This window comes from Trachinotus anak, unplaced genomic scaffold (genome assembly GCF_046630095.1).
Source record: "Trachinotus anak isolate AG129_WGS33_773 ecotype Australia unplaced genomic scaffold, CSIRO_AGI_Tana_v1 ptg000021l, whole genome shotgun sequence".
Lineage (NCBI taxonomy): Eukaryota > Metazoa > Chordata > Actinopteri > Carangiformes > Carangidae > Trachinotus > Trachinotus anak.
In genome coordinates, this window is record NW_027273872.1 from 20,938,346 (window position 1) to 20,965,389 (window position 27,044).

Sequence of the window (27,044 nt, forward strand, 5' to 3'; positions counted from 1 at the left end):
CTGTTTTAATCGACCACATTCAGAATTCTATGATCTGCGCTCCCCCGGTGCACACCTGTCAGATTATGTGGGTCTCGGCTTAGAAGCGTGCATGCACATTTTGAGCAGGCCTCCTTCATTTTGTGAGTGTTTATGTGTGTGTGTAAGTGGAGGGGATGGGAGGGGGCGGGGGCGGGGGGCAGTGAGTGCAGTAGAAAGGTTCTGGATGCGATGTGCTCTAAGATGAGTCTGTCTACATCTGTCATGTTGGAGTGCGCTCAGTCTGTTCATGTTTGAGACAGATGACTTGCTCTGCTCCCCAAGGTCCTCCTGTTATTCTGCATCCTTTATCTCCTACTGATCCGACAGACGGCCTGCACCGTGTGTGTACTTGTGTTTGTGTGTAGGCGTGGGTGTGTGTGTCTATGTGAAAATTATCCATGTGCGCATCCTGTCTTATGTGTTTCCTTGTGCTCAGGCGTACAGGACAATGTCATTCTCTGTTTGTGCTTGTGTGTGTGTGTGTGTGTGTGTGTGTGTGTGCAGACACACAGGGAAGTTTTGTGCCGTGGACAGGAGCACAGGGTTTTGGAACATGCTGATTTGGGAAATGGGGAGTAGAAAGTGCAGCAGTGTAAAAGCTCTGCCCCGTTGGATTCACCGGAGAGGTGACACACAGGCACCCGCAGCTAAATGATGCAGAAGCTCTCTGTGTCTGCAGGCTGGGAGTGTTGTACAGACACGCACACACTCGCAGATACACACAAAGACACTTTGGGAGCCGCTGACAGGTCCTCTGCAGAGGTTAAAAGCTGCCATGAGTAGACTTGAAGCACTAGCCCAGTGGTGCAGGCCATGGAAGTCCATAATGCCCAACCTTTGGCTCAGTAATCTGGGACTGTCTTGACTGATGTCACTCTCACACACATGCATACACACACAAACACACACACACACAAAATAAAAACTCACCAAGGAAACTCACATACTTCCAAACATTTGTATACAGGCAGACATACAAATTCACATTCACACACATATCTTCCTAAGCATATAACACACACAAATACACACAAATGCATACATAAATACACATACACACAACTCGACAAAGAGATGCTTAAATGCACAGAGGCCAAAATGCACATAAGAGACTCAAGGGACAATGTAACAGAAATGGCGAGGTGAGTGTGAGTGAGAAGGGAAGCAAGCTGGCAGCCACACACACACACACGCACACAATCCAACACACACATATGCTTCCTCTGCTTCACAAAGAGAGATCACCTCCCACTTCTTCTTTTTTTCAAACTGAGCTCTCCTCCTCCTCCTCCTCCTCCTCTCAACTCCTCACTTCATCACCTCCTTCCATATTCTCTCACTGACATATGCACGCACAGACAGCCCCATCCACCGTCCTACACACACACACACACACGCGAGCACACTTCAGACAGATCAGGTCTCACTCCTCCCCGGCTTGCACACTCGCTCGTCTTCAAAAAAAGGAATCTCCCGCTTCCTCTCCTGCCCCTCCTCACCCCGCACTCCTCTTTCCATCTACTCTCTAAACACCTCACCCCCCAACAACTGCACACACACACACACACACACCTCACCACTTCACCTCCCTCCCTCACCCCTCTGCAGCACCACCCACCCCTCCCTCCTCACCCCGCCCCATGCTATCCCATAGTGCTCTCTGCTGGGAGGATTTAGAGGTACCCTGTAATTTTGGTGCCGGAGGAGCTCTTAAGTCCTGCCTGATCTTCTGGCTACACAGGCAGCCAATGTGTGTGTGTGTGTGTGTGTGTGTGTGTGTATGTGTGTGTGTGTGAATATGCATTTGTGTGTGTGCGTACACATGTCAGTGTGTACTTCGGCGTGTGTTCGCTTCTGTGGGTCCAAGTGCTTACATGTCTGTATTTTTTTCCCGCAACCATTTCGAATGTGGCTGTATTTGTGTGTGTGCTACCGTGCATGCTGTTGCTTTTTGCTTGTGCGTGTCTATGTGCGTGCGTGCATGTGCGCGCGCGCGTGTGTGTGTGTGTGTGTGAGAGAGAGGGAGAGCAGTCTAATCAGTACACAGGAGAGGAGCTCCCCCTCTGGCTGTATACTGAAGCAGTGAGCTGAGCAACAGTTGTGTGCACTGGGCCGCTAACCATCTTAAACCTTGACACTAATGCTGCTACCTTCTTACCGTACGCACAGCAAAGTGACTCCTGGGAACAGGCAGCACGCAGCGATGTTAGAGCGGCTACATGATGATGCTTTGCAAAAACAAAATGTTGAAAAAAAAAAAAAAAAGCACCATTATTCAACATGAAGATTAGAAAATCAGCTGTGTCCACACACATTACACAAAACCACATTTATCCAAACCTAATTTCAATATTGGATTTTCAAAATAGCATGAAAATTTTGTGGCGCTAGTGTCAAAGATATGGCTTTTTTTATACTGTCTGCCCAGTTCTATTATGGAAGAGAAACACGAGAAGAAAACACTGACCGGGCTGAGTGCGCCTTATTCATCTGAGATGATATGAAAAGTCTGAATGAATTTTCTTTGCCCATGCCAAACCTGCGGAGGAGGCTTCGTGGGAGAGACGGCGAGCGAGAGGTTGAAGGTTGATTACTGATTTCCATTTCTATTTCTAGGACAAAGAAATGGAGGGCTGATGGGCTGGGACATCTATTTAGATCCATTTCATTCTGCCATAATCAGGCTTTAGCCATGCCCTAATACTCAGGATTAGAAAAGGTTCAAAGTGCAAACATCTAGATCCTCCAGTATTATTCCAGTCTGCCAACCTCACTCTGTATGTGTTTGTGTATGTGCGTGTGTGTGTGTATACACATGCACGTGCATGCTTGCATGCATGCCAGATCTGCTGGGGAGGGTTATCTCTGGAATCAGGCCCATAAACCTAATCTAACCCTCTCTGTGCTCATTCAGGAGTGAAATATTTTGGGCAAATAGGCTCTCTTTTCCTTCTCCCCGCTTTGACTCTGGTTCACTAATGTAAACAAAAACCGAGATAGGAGTATCGCAGGTATGAGAAATAGCCATTTCTGTTGTGACGCTCTGTTTGGTGCAGACACACATACCTGACAGGCTGTGCTCAGCTCCCTGCTTTGCCTCAAATGGATGAAACGACTCTGTGTGCTGGTGTTTTTCCTTGATGCTAAGTGTGAGTGATCAGATCCCGGTTGTGCCTGTTTATGTATTTAGCGTTTTTTTTTTTTTTTTTGGTTTGAAAATGTAGACATTATTATTGGTGGTTACTGTGACTACCCACTGCCTGCTTGGCTCGTCTAAGTGGAAGTCTGAATGCTGAGGAGAATGGGGGGGCGGTGTGTGAAAGGTAGCCAATGAATGTCACCTCTCATCCACTTTCTCATTAAACAACCTGCTCTCTGTCTGTCACATGGGCTGTATCTATCCCCTCGTTCAGTGCTTTGGGCAGATGTTGCGCACGCGAGCACGCACGGGCATGCATAGACACTGGAGTGCACGCATGCACACACATACATACACACACACACATGCACGCACACGTGCACACAGGCCCATTGCGCTGTATGAAAGCAAAACCCTCCTGGGCTGGACAGGAATAATAAGCAGCAGATGATTCATGATGGAGATGGGGAATGTATTCAGCAGGACCACCTGAGTGACCTCATTTAGCAGACCTGAGAATAAATATAGACCACCGCATCGCACTCTAGCCTGAGCTTGTGTCGTCTCGGCCAGTCAGCACTGCATCTCTCACACATCTCCCACTCCTCTCCTCGGAGCACCTCAGGGAGCAGACCTCCCTCTCTACCCTGAATGTCCTTGTGAAATCTGTGTGCATTTGTGTATATGGAAGTGTGTGCATTCATATATGCATGTTAATGTGTTAGCAGTAGTGGTATGTGTGCAGTATTAGAGCTGGAGCTGTTGTTGCAGGCCAGCTATTTCCCTTCTATGGCGTTCTCTTGGCTGATACATTTGTACTGTAGATATTTCCCAACATCAACATTTGGCACCTGGTTTCTCTTATGACTTCAGCAGCTGTAGATCTTTTGTTCTCTCACTAGTCACTCTGTGGCCAATGATCCACACCCACAAAGAGGGCCTTAAATCATACAAAAAACCCTCTTTGGAGCCAACTGCTTTATTAAAAAAAAAAAAAAAAAAAAAAAAAGCAACATTCCTTCATGCAATGACCAGTTCTTTCGGTATTCTGGACCGCTAACGTTGAACTGGTTTGTTCCACTAAATCATTAGCAGCAGACTGGCAGCTTCTTTGTTCTGGGTCCTGTTGTTGCTTTATCCCCTTGTGTTTTTATCTCCACTGAGACACACAGGAAGACCCAATTCCCCAGTTTCCTCTTTCCAAAACACGACATGACCGTCGGCCTTTTAATATCTGGAAATCCAGATTTGGATTAACGTCAGTATGCCAGGATGAAATGAGTGAGAGAGAGAGAGAGAGAGAGAGAGAGTTAGAGAGAGAGAGTTAGAGAGGGAGAAAAAATTGAGTGAGAGAGAGGCTTTCAGATTAAAAAAAATAAAAATAAAAAAAAATAAAAACTGGCCGTGTGTCCTTGCTGTGTAGTAGGGTTTGGGAGTTTGAAAATCGTGGCTGGAAGTCATCTGTTTTTTGAGTGAACTCTGACATGATAGATGTAAATACACTGATAGCAGACAGGGGTTAGAATGACAAACACAGGAGTGCATGGCACTTAACAGACTGCAAGACATTTTTTTAACACACTCAACAGTTGTTCCTGTAGTCGATTTCCATCTTGAACAGTACTTAAAAGATGGATTCACATAAGGAAATGTGGTTAAAATTGGACACGGTTAATCGGATTATGAATTTCCAGCGGTACAGTAAAGGCCTTGAATTATTTGACGTTTTAAATGGCCTGAATACAAACAATGTATAAAGTGATCATCTCTTTATAAATCCAGCTCTCTCTCAGTTTTTAGCCTAAACAGAATCCTCCGAGGGCCAACCTATCATCATGCCACATCAGTAATGCAGCAGCCTGTTCAGCCAGCCCCGAGGAATAGTTAATTTAGATGACAGAAGCAAGTTAACACTGAGAAGATTTGCTCTCCCCGAGTGGATGAAATTCATAGCATGACGCTCACTCTTAGTCAGATTATTCAGCGCCTTTGAGCTCGATCTTCAAAGAGCTAATTTTTGTATAACCTTGCCCTGGAAATTTAAAAAATTGAAAGAAGAGGAGAAATTGGGTGGAAAATGGCTGAATGAGGTTAGCACGTGTGGCAGCGTCTGGGCTGAGAGTCAGTGTGCCTTTAAGACTGGAAACAGGCCGCTCACCTCACTGTCTTTGAATGTTCCCTTTAACAGAGACATGCTCCCTGCATAGACTTTACATAAATCATAAGACTCACTTAGCCTTGAGTGTTCATTCACATTAATGTCCCACGTAAATTTAAAGTCTTTTTGTTCCTGCGCAGCACCCGGCTCCTCTGGCCCCTTGTATATATATATCCCTGCATATATTTCAGTGTCCGGTTCACTCAGTCATGTTGAGTCTACAGCGGGGGGAATTTGCCAAAGAGCTCCTGACACGATGTTATCACAATCATTCTCACAAATTATCACGTACTCCAGCCGCACTAACAAAATGTTGTGGTTCTCTTTGTAATTTGGAGCCTGAGTATGATCTGATAATGTAACATAATATTAGTGCAATTCATTACTTAGTTTTCTCCAATTTCGCCGGAGTACAAAGCCGAAATCCCACGGGGCAACAAAACGTCAGCATTAATAATGCTTAGGAATGACAAGGCATGAATCAACCAGATGAGCTTTTCCGTCGCTGCAGAGCCAGATTTCGACACCGCTCGGTACAACATCAGTTTACAGCACATGTAGAAACATTGATACATTGTGCCAGCGAGGCAAGTAACTCAATGTTTGGAGTGCATTGTTTGGACCCACCCAACCCTCCCTCCCTACATCTGTAGCTGAGTCTGTCTCTCATTGTGTCATCATTAGATAAGCACCCTCTCCAAGTCTATCTCATCATAATGAGGGTGCCATCTGAAGCAATCACCCAGGGAGATGGTCATTGAGTTAAGAGGGAGGGAAGGGGAGGGGGAAGAGCCAGATAGCACAGATAAAAAACTAAATGAAGTGAGGGGAAAAAACAGAGAGAGAGAGAGAGAGGAAGAGAGAGAGAGGGAGACTAAGATGGATAATGTGAGGAAGAGAAACAAAAGCATTTCGGAGGAAGGGAGAAGTTAAACCAGCAGGAGCGGAGATGGAGAGCATTTGGGGAATTCCAAAATTAGAGCTGCCATCGCATGAGCCCACACAGACGCACACACACACACACACACACACACACACACACACATATATATACACACGTACGCACATACGCTCAGTGTAAAGGTCAGAGTCACACTCTGTCTCCCTAGGTCATTATCATGGGCCCTAAAATAGACAGCCAATTGTGTCACAGTGTCTGAAGTGAATGTGACATTGGATAAACAACCCTCGACCCTGAGCTCCTCGCTCAAGTCCGAGCCGAACACACACTTTCAAACAAATGGAGAGAAGCTAACACACGCACGCGCACGCTATAATATATAAATGTACACACACACATGCACGCACAAACATTAAGGGAGGCATTTAGCTCTCAGCACTACCAGCAAGTAATGACACATGTGGCTCAGAGGGAGTAAGCTGCTCGAGGACTTGGCAAGCAGCTGGAACTCTCGCTGGCATGTCTCACTGCTAAACTATGCACAGACCGAAAACACACACACTGTCTCACACACACACACACACACACACACACACACACACACACACACACAGGTCTGACCATGTTCCCCCTCTACACCTCAGCAGCCACCCTCCCTCAGTAGCCTCTAATGTTGTTCCATTCATTTGACTTCACTTTATTGTGTTAATGAGAGGTACCGTCGAGAGGAGCTGCCGGTTGATTGAGGGTGAGAACGGCTAATCACTGGAACAGCTAATCAGTGCTTGTCGTAAATATTGATTAGTTCGGTGCGTTGTGGACGTGCTCATTAACGAGTGTGTCATCTTCTCTCCTCCTCTCTCTCCTGCCTTCCTTCTCTTCGTCCTCCACCTTCTCCTCTCTCTCTTTGTCTCCTCCTTCCCTCCCTCCAGCAACCTCCAATGGTACAGTGGAAGGCCTGGAGAACCGAGAGGGAGGCGTGTGCAAGAGCCGAGCCATGAAAGTCATCATGAAAGTCGGGCAAGGTAAATGTGCGCTCACCTCACATGTGGAACACAATACAGCACTGCTGCCTCGAAGCCATGTTTCACTTTGGTGTGACATTTTCATTTATCGCCATGTGTGCCTACCGTGACTTTGTCCACCACCGGCCTCTGACGGGACCCACTCTCTACAACTGTTAAGTTGTGTTATGAAATGAACAAGTCACCAGCGTTGACAGTTTTCTTTCATAGTGTTACCCAGAGCTGGGTGCTACTTTGCAACTTTTCAGTGGTGTTGCATCATAATGTTCAAATCTTCCATCATTTTACAAAATCCTTATTTTCCTTATATCCTATATTCAATATATTTGTACTTGATATGCTGTATATGAAATGTACAAAAATCTTAAACTGTGGTCTGTAAATTGCAGTCATGCATCACTATATAACATTAACAGCCAAGGAAAACCATGCATCTCCACAAGTGTTCCTTTTATTTTGAAAAAAATAAAAAACAACTCAACTGCTACTCTAAACTGCTCATACACATGTATAAATTAATAATGTCAATCAAGAATAAATTAAAATAGAAACACAGCATGTTTAAAACTTTTTATAAATGTGTGCACACAGCTGATGAAACTGCAAATGGCTCATTAAATCAGTCTTTTTATGTACATATATATCTATATATATATATATATAGCATTTGTTATTGTATTTATTTATTCAGAGATATTTTAAAGAGGCAAACTGAACTGAATGATCTATCAAGCTCAACATGGTTTGTAATTTTGGCCCACATTTATAAAATGTTTTAAACCTGCTGTGATTCAATCTTAATTTATCATTGATTGATATTATTAATTAATACATGTGTATAAACACTTGGGACACAGATGACCTTATGTAAAGTTACACACCACTCTCTCACACATACACACACACAAACACACACACACACACACACACACACACACACACACCCACACCCACAAGCATTAGATGCTGGTGAACAAATGTAAAGTAGGAAGTTACAAAAAAAACAACCTGAAAATAGTTGAAAATGGTTACTAATAAAGCAAGTCTTCAGTTGGGTACTGTAGTGATAGACACTGCATGATGACAGAGATTTGGGTCTGGGTCATTGCAGGCACTGTTGCAAATCAATAAGCAGGACTGCTTTATAGACTGCACTATTGGATTTACAGGATTTTTGCTTTAAAGTGATGAAGTGCCCTGATTTGTTAGGTATAAGTGTGCCATGAAAGAACTTTTCCATCTGGCTGGTTTCTCAATTAAATCATGAAATATCTGCTCTACGTGCTCTAAAATTATATATATATTGTGATGGAAGACTGCTATCACATTCCCCACCTCTATTAACCATATACAGTAGTTTTGAATCAATCTCTTCATATACAAAAGCAGTTTGTGCAGATAGTCTAGAAAATGAGATCTCTAAGAAATAACAACCAAATAAGAGATTACAGTGAAGAATGACTCCACTTCATCTTCTGATGTCCCTCAGCTGTTTCTCTACTTGTTTCTTATACATTCATCACAGAGTGAAAATGTGTTTGAAATCACAGTGAAAGAGCATGGTCGGGGTAAATCATCTAAAAATGCTGGAAGTAAACAGGAGAGCTTTGTTTAGATATCCTTGGACACAACATTTGGTTTGCATCGTGCACTTCACTTTTAGATGTAGTTTTATTCAATATGTGGACGTCTATATCCTGATTTTGACAGGGTACAGTACACAGATGTGTTACTCCGTAAACATTCCCCCCTTCCTTAGTGTGGTTGTTTTGACTGAAACAGACACTAACCACCCTCTCAGAGGAACATCTGCCCGCCACGATGATCTGATTCAGCTTAGAAGCTGGATCTCAACATGTCAGAAATAAACTGACTTGCTGAGAAAACTGCAGAGAGAGAGAGAGAGAGAGAGAGAGAGAGAGAGAGAGGGAGAGAGAGAGAGAGAGAGAGAGAGAGAGAGAGAGAGAGAGTGTGTGTGTATGTGTGTTGGCTAGTGGGTTGACAGCAGTGTATCCTGGCAGTCGGTGGGGGAATAGAAGCTAACAAGCTGCTGATGCTAGCAAGGTCTGAACAAAAATTCAGCAGATACAGAGAAAAATACCCACAACCACCACAGAAACAGGCAGGCATCGCATTATCTCTCCATGTAGGTCAATTAGAGCATCCGACAGCCGGGGGTTGCAACAGCATCGCCAAATGACAACACGCCTGCATGAGTGCAGCCAACACAGACTTTTACACTTAACTATTACCTGGGAGGTAAAAAAAAAAAAAAAAAAAAATAGAAACAACTCCCTGGACATGTAAATAAAATTTGAAAGGAAACGTCTCATTCGAGGGAAAGTTCTAGGAAAGTTCCTCTCAGCTTGTGTCTGTTTCTGTGGCTGCCGGCTGTTCCTCAACCTCGCCAGAGCCATGCACTCATTTCCCAAAACGGTCTGAAGTGAGCTGTCACTCACAATCGATGTGCCCTAAAAACCTTGTTAGAAGAGATGCTGCTGGCCCAGCTGCTACTACTTTTAAATCTATTTCTGTGGGTGGAATATTTGATGCATAATGTGCCCATCCAACCCAGTAACTATTTGAAGAAGGGCCGTGAGAAATGAGAGCATTGACAGAAACTTTGGGTTGACTGCTGTGGACTGTTTCTAGGTTGAGTGTTTTTTCCCTGAAAACATAAAGAAGGCACAGCTAGAGCTGCGACTAATGATTGTTTTCATTATCGCTGAATCTGCCAATTATTTTAATGAACATGTGAGAAAATGCAGAAAAATGAATAATGTAAATTGCCAGAGTCCGAGATGACAGATTTAAATGACTCATTTTACTGGATAAAGGTGGAGTCTAAGTACATTTACACAAATACTGCACTTACAAGTACAATTTTGAGATACTTTTACTTTGCTTGAATATTTCTATGGACATTTCTTAGACATCTAGTGACTTAACAAAATTATGTTTTGCCTGTCATATAAATAATGGTGTATTGCTGTAGATTAAACAACTCAGCTATATTTAAAATAGCTCCACCATCACTAACTATATAGGTACAAAAAATGTTGCTTATACTTGCAGGACTTTTGTTTGTAAAGGTATTTTTACAATGTGGTGTTGTTACTTTTGCTTGTGCGAAGGATCTGAATACATTCTCCACCACTGTCATCCAACAATTTTATATGAAATAGTCCAAAACCCAAAGACATTCAGTTTACAATCACGTATGACAAAGAAAAACACCAGTTCCTCATTCATCAGCTGATCATTTCTGTGCATGGAAGCAATATAATTTGCTGTCTTTTAAAAAGAGTGATGTTTTTGATTGACTCCAATAGCGCTGAAAGGATTTGCTGATTAATTGGCTAAAGGGTTGACAGAAAATTCATTTGATTGTCATTTTGTACGACAGAGTCATTTATCCAGCAAAAAATATTGTGAACATTTTCAGATTGTTGCTTCTGAAATGCGAAGATATGCATCTCTCTTTTGTTTTACTGAATCAAAAATGGAATATATTTTAGCATGTAGGTGGTTTGTACATCACCGTGGGCTCTGGAAAACTCATTTAAATCTGTGTTGAAGGAAAACCCTCAAAAGGCTGATCAGTGACGAAAACAATCCTTATTTGCAGTGTTACACTCAACCTTCTGCAGCCACACGAGATGTTGTTTCAACAAACACAAGAAAACCTGGGCTCCGCTTGGCTCCGGCCCAAGATGCTATTGTGTCACATTTACTCCATCTCTGCATCTGAATGCCAACACTTTTCTTTAGCCAAGTCCCCGAGATCCTCCCCATATGTCCACTCTTACTCCTTTGCACTTTGCACTATGGACTATATTTCGGTGACTCATCCCAATGTGCAATATGTGCACATTCTTTTAATGTTACATTTGCATTTTCCTGTTGAAACACTCCCAGGTTTAATCACATTGAATCATCCATTTGTGGGAAGTTATGCGCCCTGACACGCTGATATCTAATTGTGCTTTAAATACCTCGTGTTCCGTCTTTTGTCTTTATAGAAAATGTGAAGTAAAAAGGAAGAGAAATTGAATGAGCAGGAAATGCGGGGAGCCCATATTTTATACATCTATCACTGTTCGCTTTCTTTCTTTCTCCTCCACCAGATCATGTCACTGCGCTCATTAGAAATATGTTGACTCACTGCCTCGCACGCATCTCTGCGCCGCCACCCCCCAAGCCCCTGCCCTCCCTCATTCTCTCTCCCTTCTACCTCTCCCAACATATCTGTATCTCCAGTGTCCCTCGATCACTGTCTCCCTCACTCCGCCGCCCCCCCCCCCCCTCCGCCTTCTCCCTCCTTCTGGTGGGTTGGCAGTTCTGAGGTAGTTGCTGTCTGCATAGCTAAGGGAAATGTCAGCAGTACACACAGAAAAATGGGTCAGAACATTACAACGCTCCCTGCACATGCTCAGTGGTTGACGCACAGTGCTGGGGCTATATGCATGGAGTGAATCAGATCACTGTGTCCTCTCATATCCTCTGCCATGCGTGAATGTTCCCACTTCTCACTCCTGTCTTTTCTCATCAATTATTGACGGCGCACAACAGCTCATGGCTATGTTCACCACTGCTGCAATCAGTATGGCGCAATGTGGTGGTGGTCTGGACATGGAGAAGGTAGAAGAGGAGAGGAGATTGACTTCTTAATAGTGGTGTCATATTCACCGAATACCAAAAAGAAAAAAGAAAAGGGAAAAAGAAGTGGACACCGCCATGATTTTATTTTCCTTTCCTTCTCTGCCTTTCCTCACGTTTCTCATCTCTTTTCTGTCGTTCAATCTGCCAGACGTCCCACACCCGAATCATTTCCCTCCTCGTGTCTCAGCCAAACTGGGGTGGAAATAGAAAATAGACTGCTAGACAGTCAGGCCACTCACACACACACGCACACATATGCACGACCACACACATGCCACACAAACTTGCCACGAGGGACTCAAATGTAAATTGCCTCCCCACACGCCTCACTCTGTGTTTCTCACACACACGCCTTGAGCAGGCCTTTGGGCAGATGCAGATAAGGCTTGATAGAAGAGCGGCATCAGATAGTGTCCTGTGGAATCCATCTGAGCGTTCTTGGTAATAGTTTATAACAGTGCTCCGTCTGCCGGCCCTGCTCTCGTAAAAGACACGCTGCGGACCCACCAGTGTTTACCGCACAAAGACTTCAAAGTGCGTGTGCTGAAATCACAACAGACAGACAGATAAACTGTCTGTTTCCTTTGCCTGCCCCTCTGAGCTTAGGCAACCCCCTCCCCTCTTCTCCTCTCCTTGCCTCTCCTCTTCGTCTCCCCCCTTCTCTTCCTGTCCTCCTATTCTCTCCTCCACAGAAGTGTGCCTCATTCAGGCAGAGTTAAAGCCAGAGCAATAAATAAGGCATATTATGGCCTTTTAACGTGATGAATAATGTAAAAACAATAAAAAGTTAATATATAACTACTTTACCCTCATTCTGCCATGCCTTAGTATATTGTAAATATACTCTGGGTGTGTGCATATATGTGTGCACGTGTGTCTGTGTGTGTGTGGGAGCGTCTTACGCTCCCATGAAAGTGTCAGTGTTGGAAATGCCTGTCTGAGTGTTTGCTGAAGGAGCTGCTGATGTAGATGTGAGCTCAGTTTTTACGACAGGACAGGGATACTGGCGTGTTTCACAGACGTTTGCTAACTTGTCCTTCCTCTTTTTTTGCTTTCATCTCCACTTCTGAGATGCTTTCAACACATGCAGAGATAACCTTCTCAGTGTATAAAAGATGTATCAAAGATAATAAAAAATAATCCTTGCCGATGCAGAGGAACGAGTCATTGTAATTCAGCGGGTGCTACTCGCCAAGGCTGAGTTTCTGTGTGTTTCTTGTTTCCCACAGTTCCAAACGCAGTGAACCCTGCAGCGCCCGAGGCTCCGGAAGACAATGCCATACCGGAGTCCAGTCCCAGTCCGCCTGACCAGGGTCGAGGGAGTGGACCCGAGGTGCCAGGAAACACTGGTGAGCAGATTGACAGACCGACACTAAAAAAGAAGCCCGTGAAGTGCTTCTCCAGACTCTGTCCAGAATGCTTTCTAGTTTCTAGAGTGCAAATATTTTAGTAAGATAAAGGTTTTTGAAATGAAAAAAAAAAAAAAAAAATCGAATATTCACAGCCTCAAGGGTTCTGCTAATAATTAATCACATTTAGCCTCAAAAGAGAAAATAAAAATCATAGTTGACTCTCCCAAAGTAGGTATTCTCTCCTATGGCTCTCTCATGCTGTGGGCGTTCCTTTGATTGCTGGGGGTCAACAAGATGAAATAGGTGTAGAACCAGTGTTGAACACAATGAAGTAATACTCACCAAAATGCAGCTCGCAATTACACAATATGGAACCGCACCCAAAACAAATATAGCTTGCCCTGAGTCACTTCACTTATTCATACTTTACACAAAGTGTGTGCTGCACCCAAGGAGACTCAAAGACATACTTCTTTATTATATATCTTTTTACACCTCATTAGAATTGCAGATCAATGAAGATTAAAAGCAGAGATAATTGAAGAAGTCACTTGAGCCCCCTCGGATGCTCTGGGCTCTCCTTGTTTCCTGTTTTCACCAGCACCTTTCATAGCTGCTTCCCACAGCAGGACCTTTCTTCTTCTTTTTTTTAATTATTTCAGATCACTCCCTACACTAACTTTTTGACTTACTCCACAACTTTGTATCCCACAAACTTTCTCCTCCAAGTACAGACTGTTCTGCCTGTCCCAATGTGATAAGCCGTCCTCATTTAATAATTGCTTATTTGACATTAGTTGCTCTATAAAAAGATTTCCTAATGTCACTTTTCCCTATTCCAGGGGCTTTTACCTGTCTACCATTGTTAGATCAGTGATTATGTCAAGTGAAGAAGTGGAGGGTGGAATGAAGGACGTGTCACTGTGGTTTGAGGGGCTGATATTTCAGGAATGAAATTTCTGACAGCCTTTCTCCTGCGCCCAGAATGTACAAAATTCCTCATGCTTCTGATTTCACCGATAAGCCTGGAATCAGTAGCTTTCAGTGTTGTCATTTAGTCGTGATAAGGCAGAAGGCGCACCTCTTCCCTCCTCAATAAATGGTTAAGTGCAGAGTGGTCAGCCGAGTGCGGAGACACAGTCATTAGTGGGGAAGGCAGTCTCCGGAGGTATGGCATTTTTTTGTGTGCCTGTGTGTGTGTGTGTGTGAGTGTGTGTGAGTGTGTATGACTGTGTGTGTGCGGGGGGGTGGGGGGCATGGACAGTAAAGGGGTGGTGCTGGTGGGAAGTGGGGGTGGGGGGGTGGGGGGGGAGTGAGTCCTGCTCCTTGGCAGCAGCTGCATGCATACATGGAAAACAGATTTGGTTCTCCTCAGATTTCAGTCACTAGAGGAGCCAGTCATTCTCTCTCCCATCCAGCAACAGCCCCCCCCCCCCCCCCCATCCTGAACCCTTCAGACAAAAGAATAAATAAAATCAGATGTTCAGATATGCCCTCCTCTGTTTTTTTTCTTCATATCTCACTTGGCCTTTGCCGTACAAATGTGGCCTCGACATGTCAGACGACTTGCCCGGGTTCAATCTTATCAGGGCAAGAATCTTGGTTATGTTGAGTGATGACTACAGATTTCATTAGGAGGCTATTGTGACAAAGCTAATTCAATTAGATTACTTCAGTGGGGCTTAGTCATGTAGAGAAAACAACAAACGGGGCTGTGATCATAGTTGATTTAGTACCAGAACAGTGAGATCTACATATGACAGAACTGGCTCACTGTAAATGTTATTACAGCTCTGATTGTCTGTCGTCTGTATGCAGTATTTCAAAATAATGTATTTATTCAAACAAATGTTGAGAATACAGGCACTTCCTGTTTGTGAGTATAGATCTGCTAAATAGTTTCAGGTGACTGTCTGAAGGGCCTTTGCACCCCATATTGTCAACATATGGAAAAATAAAACTCCACCTGACAACCACCTTTTTGATGTACATATTTGAGCTTTTTTTCATATAATAAATCTCAAAAATATAAAAAAAGAGTTATGAGGTTAAAAAAAAGATCCTCCCCTTCTTTCAGCAAAAATAGATGACAATACCTTCCTTCTCTGACCCTCCCTCCCCCTATAATAACTTTTGTACTGTCCCTAACCCCCCCCCCTCTCTTTTTATTTCTCTCTCTAGACCACATGAATCAGGACCAGGGTTCCTCGGCAAACTCGGACGGCATCCTCGGATCCAGAGTGGCCGTGTTCTCCGCCATCGGGGCTGGCTGCATCATCTTCCTCCTGCTCATCCTCCTCCTCGTCATTCTGCTCATCAAGATGCGCAAGCGCGCCAGGAAGAATGCCCACTCGCAGGCCCGCCCCTCGGCGCTGTCGCTCAGCACGCTGTCCAATCCCAAGCTGCCCGGGGGCACGGCTGGCACGGAGCCCAGTGACATCATCATTCCGCTGCGGACAGAGAACAACTACTGCCCTCACTATGAGAAGGTGAGCGGCGACTATGGCCACCCTGTCTACATTGTCCAGGAGATGCCCCCGCAGAGCCCTGCCAACATCTACTACAAAGTCTGACACGCTCCGCACAGCCAACGACACAGCCAGGAGAGAGAAAGAGAGGAGCGCTTGATTTACGTTCTTGGGAAGAAGACCTTCCTTTGCATTCTGGGGACTTGATGCTTCTTCAAGCCCCTGTTATTACTACCACCTGCTGCACAAATCTGGAGAGACACGCACTGACCAGTAACCAGCGGGGTTGCGAGCTGACTGATGAGAGGTTTATTCTGTTTGTCTGGGTTGTCTGACAATCCCCACCCCCCTCCTCCTCCTTCCCTCACGTCCCACCTTCTACGTCTCCCCTGTTGTGCTCCGACGGGGGGGCGGGGCTGGAGCAAACCAACAGATGGAACTTCAGCTTCCTGGTTTGCTGTCCCTTTTTAATGGGCAGGATATAACTTATCTCAGTTCCCTGAAGTATAGTCTGTGCTACACCCAATTAAACACACCATCCTAGCACACAGGCAGGAACGGGCAGACACAGGCCCCGAATGCCACTCAGCCTGCAATTTGTGTGCAAGCATAAAATATGTGTGTGTGTGTGTGTGTGTGTGTGTGTCTGCGTCTGCCTGCGTGCATGTGTGTGTGTGTGTGTTAGTCAGGGCTCTGTGCTGGGCCAGGAAACTCTCCAGATAGCTCAGGTATCAGACACAGTGTGTGAAATAATGTGTTCCTCTCCCTTCGCACCTCTGATGTTTGCCTTACTTACTATTTTTGAAGGAGGATTTCCTCGAACCCTGAGTCAGTTCACAAAGCAGTTGTATTTTGTTAGACTTTTCCTACAAGTGCACAATGTATAGAGTTGAATAGATCATCATTATCACTCCATCTTCTCACCACCCATATCATCCACTGCGCTCATTTTTGTTTTCCTAAGAGGGTACCTTGACCTGGACTGTTGATGTCGAGGTGTGCGTGCCTGTGCCTGTGTGTGTGTGTGTGTCTGTGTGTGTGTTTCTGGGAATCACTCCCTTCTCCATTGGTCTGATATGGGCTTTACCGTTACTCTGGTATTTATGACCTTCTTGTGTGCATCTTAGGGCGTGTGTGTGTGTGTGTGTGTGTGTGTTTGGGCATGTCCAGACCTGTCTTGTATCTGGGCAGACTTATTGGCTTAGGGGTAGAACAGTAAGTTACTGTATCGTGAGCTTCAAAAACAAGACAGACAGACTGAGGCGCCGACAGACAGACACCTCACAAAACCCTTCCAGTGCTCCAGCTGGCATCGATTGAAGGTTTTATTGTGTCTGATGAGCTTTCGGGGAGATGGTTTTCAAGACAGCAGGCAGGTTGATAGTTGTTTGATGCTTATGGTGTAGCACCAAAGGTGAGAACAAACAGTTAGTTTGGTGCCTGCTGCCTAGGTGAGGTGGGCGTAGGTTGGGTAGTCAGCACTGATTGGCTGGCCTACATAGGTAGGATGCCCTATATATAAGTTAGATGGATGGCGAGCTACGGATGAACGTTGGGATACAGTATTGTCAGATGCCAATTGCCAATTGGCTGCCATCTGTAGATGAGTCAGTGGAGTGTGCCAGCATGTGACTAATCTATGTGCCATCTCCGTGCCCACACTCACCAGCCGGGGAGGAAAGAGAGAGAGAGAGCGGCGGATAAAGGAGAAAATGTTCCCGCGACTTGGCTTTAACCTGAGAGGAAGATGGCGGGTGGGGGCAGGTGGGGGTGGGCAGGTGGGGGGGGGGTTGAGGTGGAGGTAGTTTAGCATTCATTTTTCCATCCTCTCACCAGTTGTGCTGTGAATAAAAATGCTGTGCAGAATATTCCACACTCAAGGTGTTCAGCCAGCGAGGACACTGCAGCTCAGCTATCACACAGCCCAGGGCAGCGGCACCGAGACAGGATTTACTGCAGCTGGATGTGTGCAAGTGTGCACGCCGAAGCTGGCCTTTAGGTGGGGGGGGGGGTGCGCACATGTTGGCGCTTCTATGTGTGCTTATTTGTGCTTATATTTGCAGTTTTCTCCTCTCTCTGTGAGTGAGTGAGTGAGTGAGTGAGTGTGTGTGTGTGTGTGTGTGTGAATGCATCTGTGCTGTAGCAGCTGAACATTGACTTGTTTTGGGGCTGGAGCTAGGTGCTCCCAAACAGTGTGGCTGCCAAAGCGCCGCAGTCCCGGTTAATGATGTGTGAGAGGAGAGAAGATAAGAACAGCTATTCCTCAGCACGCAGACACGAGCTGACGTTTGATGCACATGTGCACACACACGCACGGACACACCGAGACTGACGGGTCCAGGTTTATCTCCAGTCAAATGGTCAGACTGCCGGTGAATGTTTATTCACCAGCAGAGAGACCTATCATCCTCTGCCACAAACTATTGCCATCCACGAGTATACACTGCTGAGATAAAAGGCAGCCCAGCTTGAAGACTCGGGGAAGACTCCAATGGCTTTTGCGTGTCGTTGACCTTAGCGTTAACAACCTAAACAGCTGCTCGTGCTTTTGTGGTCCTGTGTTTTAACTCAGCATGCAGCCCTCAGTGGCCCTCTGTGAAACACATCTAGATCAAATATTTTTGTTTCGGATCGGTGCGCATCCATTCACCTACACCAGCCAAGGGAGTCATTACCAAATTACCACAAACCATATCTCATTTTCATTCATTCTCGTGACCACTTAATGTTATTCAAATTTTGGGGGAGAAAAAAAAAATAAGAGGAGGTAACAGAGAAATGTAAATATATGGATAGAGCCCAATTTAAGATGTAATTTCACCTGAACACTGCTCATAATAAAAATTAAATTTAGATTTTTGTAATGGAGGATGTTTGTAAATAGCTGTCTTTTTAAAGTGTGTTTTGTATGAATCCTTGCATTTTTTTGGTCTCTGTTTGCAATATGTTTTTATTTTCTTTTCTTTTAGAGTTAAACTGAATATTGCAGCGGACACACGAGCTGTCTGTTTTTTTTGCAGTGTCCAGTATTGTCGAAAAAGTCTTTGTTACCACATGTGTAAAAGAAAAAAAAACAAAACAAAACAAAAAAAAAAACAAAAAACTGGGGTTCAGAGTTTTTACATCGCTCTTCAACAGGATTCTAGTTGCTCAGAAACTGTTCAGGACTGAAGCTTTGTCACCGAGCGGCTTTGAAATGGATAGGTCATTGAAACTATGAATGATAAGGCCCCTTCCCTGTTGGAGACAGCACTTAACTCTGCATATGAAGACTGTGTTATTCCACTGCCTTTGAGTTACCTACACCTTCCACTCCATTATGAAATGTAACAAAAACATTTTGCTCCACAAAGATTAATCTTTTCTCAGTTTTAATAAGTCTGTTGGGCCAGACAGAGAGAGGAGTAGAGAGAGAGAGAGGGGGGGGGGAGGGGGGGGGGAGTACAGGAAGGGAAAAAAAAGACAAGGAAAAGGGGGCCACGTATGAGAGTGTGACCGTACTGCGCTCGCCAATAAATCATCCAGTTTACACCACTCATTATCTCCCAGGCGGTCCTTTGTTTTAAAGTTGCTCTCTCTCCTTGTCGTTCTCTCCCTCCGCCCCTCTCCTTTGTCATCCCTCCTTTCCTTATTTAGCACAAGGATGTTGGTCGCTCACAGTTTGAGTCTCACTGTAGGTTGATTTCTGCTATTGTTCAAAGCCACAGTATTATTTTTCAATGTGCATGTGTAAGCAAAACCTGTTGAATTTGTTTCCCTTCGTTTGAATCATAACTGTCAAGTGTTGTTATTTTATTTCTTTTCTTTTTTTTTTTTTTTTTTTTTTTTTGCCATTCACTTTCTTGCCGCTTCTCAGCATAACCTGTTGGCACCAGCTACAATGGAAATAACGTTCCACCAGTTTGGAAACAACCGCATATTGATAAATAAAATTTTTCCCATGGAGCTTGTTCTGGTGTGACGTTTCTTTCTTTCTTTCTTTCTTTCTTTCTTTCTTTCTTTCTGTTATGAATGTGTGTAAAAGATTTCATCTCCCATCTCGCTGACCACCTTGGTTCATGGTGGGAGCATAAACCAGCCGCCCACGCTCACAGCACTTCCCTCTCAGCTCCCCCAAACCCTCACCTCAGGGGTCAGTGCTGCACAGATGGGTTTGTTCTGATACATTAGTCAGATTGAAATCGCAAGCAGGCTTCATAAATTCATATTCGGGGAGTATGGACACGCCTTTTTGCATAGTAACTAATACCCGTATCAACCCTCTCTGCCCTGGTGTCCTCCAGAATTACATTTCTTCATACATGATTAAATCTGATTGGCTGCACTTGGCATTTCCATTGCGTTTGTCTGAAATTACAGTCTGCGTTTATCTGACTGAGGAACAAACTCCAAGTCCTTGGTGAAAGCAGAGATGCCATGAAATGTTATTAAAGTGATTGGGCATTTTCTCTGACAAACGCAGCAGTGTTTGTGGGCATGGCTTCTGTACGGCTGATGATGTGAACAGAGACGTAGTGGGCGAGTGAGGAGACTGATGGCAGGAGAGAGAGAAAGTCAGGGCAATGAGAGACATAATGTGCCTGTGGCTTCACTGACTGCCCCCCTCCCCTCCAACTCCTACTCCCACTCCCCACCCTTTACTCCTACCCCCACCCTTGCTGTTTCTCTCCATGCCCCAGGGCAGGTACGTTCATCTGGTTTCCTGGCTCGGTCCCGAGACGCCCCCATAGATCCACGTTACTGTGGGTTTATTAAAACCTTCCCCCCACTGAGCTACTGGGTGACTGAATCATTTTCTGTGTATGTCTCTGTCTTAGTGTGTGTATGTGTGTGTGTGTGTGTGTGTGTATGTCTTTGCCAAAGGGTTCTTCTATTGTTCTACAACAGAGTCATTACAAAAATAAGAAAATATTACTGTTGCAACATGTAGTGCAGCATTTTTTCTCTTCATTTTTTTGGAAATTACATCTGCTAGATCCATATTAAATAAAATATTATCATTATATACCAATTGCACCGTTTATCCAGAAGTTTAGGAGTTTAAATTTTTAATATTAGACATATTAGAAGATTCTTCAGCAGCTTAGATTGTGATAAAGGGTTGTCTGTTTTCATTTCATTAGTTTTTGTCCATTTACATGTCAGTATTTAAGCACTTGCAAGCTTAGACTTCATTTGCATATTTAGACTCCAGTACTTTTTTTTTCTTAAACTGCAGCGAAAAAACACCCTTGTGAGTTCTCACTCGATGTGAGCATGTGTAATTGCCCACATTGTTTTTTTTAAATTTATTTTGTATAACATGTTGGCTCACATGTCTTTATAGATGAAACAAGTCACCTGGGAAAGTAACAGCTGCCAGCAGTTTGAGGTGGCTTGGGAACAATTTAACTTACACTCATTTCCATCCATGATCATGAATACTAATTGTGAGAAGAAACTCAGAGGAAGCCCCGCCCTCTCAGTTCAGTTTGTAATGTGCAGAAGAAGAAAATCAGTGGAGATTATCATAGGGTCACTTTTGAGGCACTGAGCAACCTTACATTTTCATTTGGGAAATGATGCTGAACTTTCTATTTAAGCTGACAAAGATATTGCATAGATTGCATATAAATTCATAGCATGTGGCTGCCATTGTAATTACTATCAATCTAAATGAGTACAGGGTCTTTTAAGGTGAGGAAGCAGAGATGATTGCTTGTTTTTTTTTTTGTTTTTGTTTTAGTTTGCACTGGTGCTTTGCCTCAGTTGAGCAACTGGTTGTGCATTAGCATAGTTTCATCATCAGTGCCTGGAAGGCAAGTAGTTTTCAGGTCGGATGAGGCCACGATTCCGGGGGAACTTGTGAAGAAGCCATGAATCGAAGATAATTTTGTCCACAGGAGATGGAAAGTGATAGCTAACCAGATAAGGGAAAGAATTCAATAAACACTGGTATGACTCCTTTAACAGTGTGAGTTGGCACTGGATCTTAGTGTCCCCTCACGTTCTTTCACTCTCAGCTCCTACACAAAATCTGCTGCATGCGCAGACACCACCCTTGTTCTGTTGAAGCAAGCGAGTTCAAATTCTGCAACTCCTCAACTGTGACCGTGCATCTAGAGGATCAATATGGCTGTTAAGTGACGTTGGCGTGTGCCATCTCCTAATGTTTTTCTATATGGATCGTGCAGGAGACTCGTAACTCACACCACAATCAATATGACATGCTATGGGACATGTTCTTTCTCATGTAATGTACATATACATATTTAATGAGTTAATGCATCACTCGCTGTTCATAAATAATGCAGGCCCACTAATGCCTTTCATCAAATGCTGCTCATCAAATATCAAGCAGATTTTTGGTCAGTCGTCGAGCTGCAGAGGAAACCTGAGATGGCACAAAGCAACGGAAACTGAGAGAAGAAAAACCATGAAAGGAGAGTTCATTAGTCAAACAGTAACATATGGATCGTTCATGAAAGGGCTAATTAATGTGATTCAAATTCCAATCAATGGCTGGAACTATATCTAAACAATGTTCCTCTTTAATCCCTCAGAGGGGCAGGAAATGGAAATTCCACCAAAGTATCTTGGTTCTCTTGGGTTATGGTATGCTTCATTTTTATGTTTCATTACACACTCTCTCCCTCTTTCCCTCTCTCACACTCACACTCACACTCACACTCACACACACACACACAGCCGTCAGCCACATATTGATAGCATTGTTATGACCAGAACATGCCTGATCAGGCCTGGGCTATGGCAGGGATCCAGGTCTGACCGAGACTCATCAATCATGCAGCGAGTGAGAGAACCTAAGAGACTTCACACTCACACACACACACACACACACACACACACACACACACCGCCCAGGCGGCTGGCTGCTGGGTCACAGGTGTGGAGACCAAGGAAGAAAGTGGGAATTATTCCCCTTCTTTCTTCCTTTCTTTCTTTCCCTCCTCCCATTTAAAGAGAAACAGCTCTCCCTCACTTTCTCTGCCTCCCTCCCCTCCCACATCTTTGAAAACATCCCATTTCCATCCACATTTCCTTCACCCAATTTAAAACCCACACTTCATTCGCCCCCCAACATCACCACCCCTCCCCTCCTCCATCTCCCACTCTCAATTAGGCCATGCCTCGAATCTCAGGCACTATCTCTCCTGGCCATTTATATAACATGACTCCAAAACGCATTTGCACAATTTTCCAATTACAGTATTATGCCTTGAAGCTTTGGTTCCCTCTGTCTCTCTCATTTCCCCCCTTTCACTCAAACTGCTCTTGATGTTTAACACTACAAAAGAGTCACCCCTACAAATACAGACACACATTTCTACTTTAGAGTAATGGCCTTTTTTCCTTTACACATTGTTGATATTTAAGAAACTTTTATTTTCAACCTGCTTTTAAGCTACATCAAGAAATGTGTGCTGGCCTTGGCTGACTGACAGGTAGGCGAAGGGCAGGGAACTCAGTGGAGACATCTGGCAAAACCCACAAGATAAATTAAAGTCATAAAATAATAACAACAATATAATCAAATGTACTGTCTGAGTCACTGGTATACAATTCATGAAATATTACATGACATTACTGACAAAAACTACCTGAATATTGTCAATGTAACCTGTTGGATGAAAACTTGACAATATTAAAACAATGTTCGAAAAATTTAATGAAAGAATGTTGAATGACGCTGAAAATGTTGAGAGAAAACCTGAGGATCTTAAATGAAAATCTGAGAATACTTAACGAGCATCAACTCAAAACCCAGAACTCAAAAAATCTTGAGCAAACTCGGGCAATTATTGAACACAAGGAGAATTTACAATTTAAATTAGAGACCATTGAATGGAAATCCTAAAAAAAATATCCAAATTAGATGAGCTGGATGTTTGGCTGACTGCTGTCATATTCTCAACATGATGAAACCGTTCATAAAGTCAGTCTAACAAATGTCTGTAAACTTGCCACTGTAGGAACAGTGGTTACCTTCGAAACAAGCCTTAACCATGCTCGCAGGTCATTGGTGCGATACCACACTTAAACAAATAGCACTACATCTCTGCATGTAAGAAACAAAACATGGCAGATGTAGCACCAATGAAGTCACCAGCAAGTCTAAAGGCAGATGTATGGTTACATTTCAGATTTGAAAACTATGACGACAGTGAAGAGATGGACAAAAACAAAGCTACATGCAAGATGTGCAAGAAGAAGCCGTGTGTCCACCTGTTCATACACACTGTAGCCGGTGCACTGGGGTATGTTGATGCACACTTCACACAAGTCTCCTTCACAAATAACCTACCTATTATTTCTTGAGATCCTGTCTAAACTGTTGGCCATGTTAAATAGAAAGTGGATTAAGCTCCAATCCTGATGTAAATATTGATATTTTTTAATAATGCACCAGGTTTGAGGAACAGTTTACAGCTTCAGCTCTCTGAGAATCTCATTCATTACCAAGCAAAACTGGTATCGAATCAATTGAAGAATCGCAGAATTGAAACAATTTGGCAATACCTCGCCCTAACTCAAACACTTAAAAATATTGAATGAAATTCTCAGAATATTGAACTAAATATTGAGATATTATAGTAAATATTAAAAACCAGAGACTATTAATTAAGGTAAGAATATTGAAGGTTTAAAAGAATGTTTAATGAATACGTGAGAACACTGAAAACCTTCAACTACAGAATAAACTTTAGAATACTGAACAAAACCTTGAGATAGAAAAACATGAGAATATTGAATAAAAATGAGACGAGTGACTGTGAACACGAGAGTGTTGAATGCAAACGTGAAAATATTTAAAGTATACTTGAGACGAACACCTGAGATTATTGAAGTGGAACATGAGAATATTGGATAAAAACTGAAAATACTTGAATGATGAAACATTTTAAAATATTTAACAAAAAGCTGTTGCATAAAATCTTGAGAAAACCTGACACTAATGCACAAATACAAGTAAATAAGATATTGCACCAGAACTTTAAATATAAACTTCAGACTATTAAATGAAATATTTTCCACTATGATGTCCACACGCTGTTGTCAACTTTTCTGTATTAGTCTATACTGTGTGTGAATGAGTGAGCTTAGATATTGCTGAAATAACTGATGCATGGCCAGTGAATTTATGGCACACTCAAATAAAACTAATCTTAATTAATCTTATTTCCACAGCTACAGTACTTCTGCTACTGCTATAGTATCAGTGGTAGTTACACTGAACTTTTCTTAGTAGCAGTGGTGTTTGTGGTGGCAGACAACAGTAGTAGCATAAGAAGCATGTAATCACATGAACAATCTTATTTCCACAGCTACACTAGCATTATTCATGTGTACACTGGATTTTCACAGTGGTCTACATCTTGTAACCACAGTCATTAGCTGGACCTTAATGCTGTTTGGTATCCGTAAGCGAACACTGTCCGTTATGATTACAAAGAGCTGTACTTCCGGCCTCTCCGGGGTGGCCACTGAGAGCTGACTGGTCTATTGTATCAGTTCCTGGAAACCCAAGCTAATACAAGCGTTGCTGACCACCCATCTGCAAACTAACTGACCTAAATACTGAGCAACATCTGTGGGGGCAGAGCTGGTGGATGTTGACAGATAGAGTGTGTGTGTGTGTGTGTGTGTGTGTGTATGAGAGAGTGTGTGTACATGCCTATGTGTGTGTGTGTGTGAGTCTGTTCGACAATGACAGTGTCAGAATAATAACATCTCTTAGCGCAGCAGTGAAGGATCTCTCAATGTCACTCGCCTTGAAGAGATCAAAACAGACCTTTTATATTGGAGCTTCTCAGCTTAACAGACAAATTCACAGCAAACACCCCACTGAGAAATTAAAACTGAGAAGAGCAGTCAGGAAGCATCATGAGCAGGCGCAGACATGCCTTTGTGTCCCCCCGTGATGCTGTGGCTGCACAGCGGATGACAGGATGCATTAGAGAATCCCTCAGTGAATGGTGACTGACCTAAACATGTGACCTAAGTGCTGCCCTAGTTTTGAGGGTGCCACATGAGATCAAGAACATTTCACTTGGCTTTGTTTTAATGCTGGCTCCAGATCAGCATGCCTCGCATTTTGGGGGACAAACTACAGTACACATCCAATTTTTTTTGCAGCATTAAGAACAGCTTTGGGGCAACATTGTTACCGGGGCAACTTGTTTTCCCACACGCAAGCTGACATCAGTGAGACATCAGTGGAACGCAGGGGGCAACTGAATATTCATGAAGGGCAGGGACCCATTTCAGACCAATGAACACTCCCTCCCTCTCCCACACACACACACACACACACACACACACACACAGACACACACATGCACAGTCCAGTCACAAAATCATACACGCAAGAAGTGCACGGACTTGTTCCATACCAGCAGGCACATACTCATCTCACGCCTCACTGCACTCATTCATATCAGAAGCGCATGCTCATTACATACAACAGCAGAACACACACACACAGACACACAGACACACACACACACACACACACACACACATTAGGCTTCATACAACTCATCTAACTTGACTTCTCTCATAGAGACATAATAAACATTTGAACAATATCTCTTAGCAGCGGCTGCTTATGAATCCATTAGCTCAATAAGTGCATTTCTTGTTTCATTATAAAATAACTGCTTAAAAATGGCTTAAGGCAAAATCTGCCATATGCAAAAAAAAGCAATGAGAAGAGACAGCTCTGCTTTAAGCAGATGGTTCCTAGCTGCAACTAACAGCTGGATTCATGTTTCTTGTTCATGCAGACATTGTTTGACATCGTGATTATTAAACAGGCCCATTTCAGTGCCGTTCCTCCTCTGTGTTATTCTGATATTGGTATGCAGAGGCAGCCGCAAGATGAGGAGGAGTGGACGGTGCGATGAGAGGATAGACTTGGATGTGATGAGAGGCTGAGGGCAGTCAGTCAGTCTGGACGTTTGGCACGGAGACAGTAGATTCCATTTCCATGCCAATCTGCCTTGTCTCTTTCTGAATCAGACTTGACCTTCACAGGCTGATGACTCCAGAGGCCTGGGACCGGGAGACGCTTTCTGCCTAAAACCAGATACATACACACACACACACACACACACACGCTATGATATGTTACAGCGGGAGGCATGCACAATGGGAAAAACATTCCCCCCTCTGTGCACTCGCATCTATATTTGCACACATGCACATGCAGTCCTAAGTATACACGTGCATGAAAGCTTTAACCATCAGGAAAAAAGTCTCTCCATTGATTTACTGTGAGGGAGTGATACAAAGGATTGAAATGAGACCAGACCATC

The 27,044-nt window shown here is 43.7% G+C and overlaps 1 protein-coding gene across 1 annotated transcript in view; it reads left to right on the top strand.

Annotated features, from left to right (window-relative positions):
- Nucleotides 1-19,671, top strand: part of efnb1 (ephrin-B1) — a 65,748-nt gene extending 46,077 nt beyond the window's left edge. The window contains exons 3-5 of the mRNA XM_071457244.1: nt 7,152-7,244; nt 13,136-13,255; nt 15,440-19,671. Of these exons, the coding sequence (XP_071313345.1) occupies nt 7,152-7,244; nt 13,136-13,255; nt 15,440-15,831 (605 nt within the window). The 3' untranslated portion in view covers nt 15,832-19,671. The remainder of the gene's footprint in view (nt 1-7,151; nt 7,245-13,135; nt 13,256-15,439) is intronic.
- Nucleotides 19,672-27,044: the final 7,373 nt, after the last annotated feature.